This window comes from Periplaneta americana, chromosome 9, assembly GCF_040183065.1.
Source record: "Periplaneta americana isolate PAMFEO1 chromosome 9, P.americana_PAMFEO1_priV1, whole genome shotgun sequence".
Taxonomy (NCBI): domain Eukaryota; kingdom Metazoa; phylum Arthropoda; class Insecta; order Blattodea; family Blattidae; genus Periplaneta; species Periplaneta americana.
Window position 1 is genome coordinate 93,498,649 of NC_091125.1, and position 3,384 is coordinate 93,502,032.

Sequence of the window (3,384 nt, forward strand, 5' to 3'; positions counted from 1 at the left end):
CACATAAAGGTCACCAGTTTTCGTCTTGTAGGATAAATGAGGGGTTCACAGCCATAGTGGGCCAAGCGCCATTTATTTAAAAAAAATTGAGAAAACAAGGGTTAAAGTTAAGTGAATACCATATTTTAATGAAGATTGATATATAATTTAGTTTTAATGTGTATACTTTATCTTACTTGCTATATATTATGTTTCCATTGAATTATGGTAATAACTTAATTTTAACCCTTCTTTTCTACGGTATTAGTAAATGGCGCTTGGCCCACTATGGTTCTGAACCCTTCAAATACGAGTACATTACCCTGTTTGACCATTGAACGTTAGTAACTTGTGTTGTGAAGTAATAATTATAATACATGAACAATGCTAGAAAATTTATTTCAGATTCCAGAGATTACTGCACACAATTGAATGATTACCGCAAAAACTAGGCAGAAATAATTCATTTAGGACAAATTACATAAATGTCGAATACTGATGTATTTTATTACTTGCAGAATTATGTGGCTCCCTCTGTTGAATTTAAACCAAGTTCTATTGTTTTCATATTGCTTTAGGTATAAGAAACACATTTGCATAAAGTTATTTTTTATCCAATTTTGCTCCCATGTTTTTAATTCTGCTTTCGTATTTCTTACAACATTGACGTACAGCAATCAGTGATCACAAACTCACATTGTCAGGCTAATTGCATACGTAGCGAGGACAACAGTCGGGATAGTTCTTGGACTCATCAGTTTGGAGTTCGCATGGCTTGCCATGGGGACGCGCCACAACACCGCACCTAAAATTATATTTGAGAAGAACGTAAATTACGTGCTACAAATACCTTAATTACATTAGCAATTAGATTAAGTGAAACTTTACAATCTTCGATTTAATCCGACAGATTCTGGCTAAAGTGTTCAATCAGTGATGGAATGGAACATAAGCCGTTCTTATTATGAACGCCATAGTTCCGTAGCGTTGTGTATACAGAGTGATTGTTATTGTACACGAAGCATCTTCAATTCAGCCATAAGGAATGTGTCTACAGGCGTATAAGTAAAATAAATATCTTACGAGACGAAAACGATGTGGTAGCCGTCCTTCTGCTTGCCCCGACACGTACTCTGAGAACACTGCCCTGCGGGGTACCAAGACTCGCCGGGTGCGTAAGCCTTCTTCGTGTCCTCGTCATAGCATTTTCCGGGATGATCTGTGTGCAGCAATGAATTACACGAATTCACAGTATGGCTCCCAAATTATATTACTTTTATTCCTGTCTCAAGAATTTATCCCACACCTACTCTGCCCGTCGATTCTGTAAAGAGAACTGGTGCATAACGTCACTCGGGAGAGGGTGGAGCTTGCTCCGTTCCCTTCCCAAAGCTAGGGAGCGAGCGGGCGAGAGTTCGCATAGCGTGCCGTGTTCCCAATCCCATGCACCCTTCCTACAAGTTACAAATTCAGAGTGGATCTACCAGGTTTTGAATCCGGACTCCTGGCTGATAAGCCCAGCATACTGACACTGAACCACTTCACGGTTAGAAAAATAAATGTAAAAATAAAGAAAAATTGAAAAATTGAATACAGAGAAATAGACAAGGAAGGAAAAAGAAATCGACATAAAGAGAAAACAAAGAAAAAGAAAAATAGAAGTAAATAAAGACAAAAAGAGGCGAAGAAATAGAAAATGGATGTGAGAGGAAGAGAAACAAAGGAGCATAAACGAACAATAAGGGGAGAAAAAGGAACAAAGAAATAGGAAGAAAACAGAAAGAAAGACAAAATGAAAAGGGACAAAGAGAAGAAAATATTATGAAAAGGTGGGAGAGAGCAAGAGAGAAAGTACAAACTGAGGGCAAAATAAGACAGAATGGAAACGGCAAGGAATGTAGAAGAAAAGAAAGAAAGAAAGAAAGAAAGAAAGAGAGAAAGAAAGAAGGATAGAAAGAAAGAAGGAAAGAAAGAAGGAAAGAAAGAAAGGAAGGAAGAAGGAAAGAAAGAAAGAAAGAAAGAAAGAAAGAAAGGAAGAAAGAAAGGAAATAAGGAAAGAAAGAAAGAAAGAAGGAAAGAGAGAAAGAAAGAAAGAGAGAAAGAAAAGAAGAAAGAAAGAGAGAAAGGAGAGAAAGAAAGAGAGAAGAAAGAAATAAGGAAACAAAACATAAATGAAAGGGAAAAAGGAATAAAGTGAGATGGAAAATAACAGAGTGAATTAGAAAGACTGAAATAAACAGAGAATGAAGTATAGTAACTTTGAAAGACAGAAGTAAAGAAATAAGAATTTAAGGAAAGAAATGAAGATATTTCGTGTATAAAAAATACAAAACAATAGCCTCTCGTAATGTATGGATGAATTAGGACTCACCGGGATTCTCTGGTACTATGGCCAATGCAGCTGCTGCCTCTACTCGGCTTTGAAGAAATGTTACAGAGCACAGCATCAGGAGCATACACACGCAAGTCCGAACCATGGTGATCTGCTGAAGCAAAGGTGAGGACAAAAGGCTGTTTAATTTGAGATATGGCTGCTGCTGCTAATGATGATGATGATGATGATGAATGATGTTGATGGTGATGTAGATAAAGAGGATGCAAATCTTAGGTGACAGCAAACTCATTCTTAATCCGAGGCTGCTCTAGGGCGCAAGTTCGAATTGCTCTCGGACTGATTACTTGTTGCGTTTTGCGACATTTTGCCGTAATGTAAAGAGAATATCAGGTAATCTCATGACGAATGCTCTACCTCATATCGGCAAATATCTTAATATTACAAATTCCTTCGACAATAAATAGCATCGCAGTTCACACATTGTTATTAAATAATGGATTAATCTACTATTAATAATAATAATAATAATAATAATAATAATAATAATAATAATAATAATAATAATGATAATAATGGATAACTATTAGAGGATAGTATTACTGATCAAGACTCAAATATAGTAATTCGGAGTTTCACTTTATAGTTACGTTATTCAGCGAGTTCTTTACAGTAGGAGTTCTGCTCTTGGATGTGATAGACCTTGGTTCCGTATATTCCACTCTGCAGTCTTGCTGCCAAATGCTTGGAGCTTGGTTTGTTCACTCATTTATACCAACTTCATGTGGCAGCACGAAGAATCGTTCATGTTTCACACTCCAATCATAAGAGCGCAACAATGACACAATGGTCACATGTCTTACCGCGGAAGGTCAACCGATGTTCATAATCTATTTTTAAAAAGCTCATTTACTGTATAAACAAAATTATTGTTTCTTGTAGTGTAGAAGCCGACTACAATACATTCTGAAAGTTTTCAGGAAGAATAGTGATACAAAAATTTTTATCTTTTTGCAAATGAGCAGATTTTTTAATCTTCTTCTTCAAGGAAAGAATAAAAAATATGTCATTAT

At 36.1% G+C, this 3,384-nt stretch overlaps 1 protein-coding gene across 1 annotated transcript; it reads right to left on the reverse strand.

Annotated features, from left to right (window-relative positions):
• Positions 1-359: 359 nt before the first annotated feature.
• LOC138706250 (U-scoloptoxin(16)-Er13a-like) lies at positions 360-3,057 on the reverse strand. The gene is made up of 4 exons (XM_069835322.1): positions 2,983-3,057; positions 2,351-2,465; positions 1,063-1,198; positions 360-784 (listed from the first exon to the last, which is right to left on the reverse strand). Exons 2-4 carry the CDS (start codon positions 2,454-2,456, stop codon positions 685-687), a joined length of 342 nt encoding a protein of 113 aa, XP_069691423.1. The 5' UTR covers positions 2,457-2,465; positions 2,983-3,057; the 3' UTR covers positions 360-684.
• Between the last annotated feature and the right edge of the window lie 327 nt (positions 3,058-3,384).

What these genes read in the sequence shown, in the direction of transcription:
- LOC138706250 (XM_069835322.1), bottom strand. Translation starts at nt 2,456, where the DNA reads ATGGTTCGGACTTGCGTGTGTATGCTCCTGATGCTGTGCTCTGTAACA. An exon ending in CATAGTACCAGAGAATCCCG is followed by an intron (nt 1,199 to 2,350) that starts GTGAGTCCTAAT and finishes TGCTGCACACAG; the next exon opens with ATCATCCCGGAAAATGCTAT. An exon ending in TACCACATCGTTTTCGTCTC is followed by an intron (nt 785 to 1,062) that starts GTAAGATATTTA and finishes ATATAATTTTAG; the next exon opens with GTGCGGTGTTGTGGCGCGTC.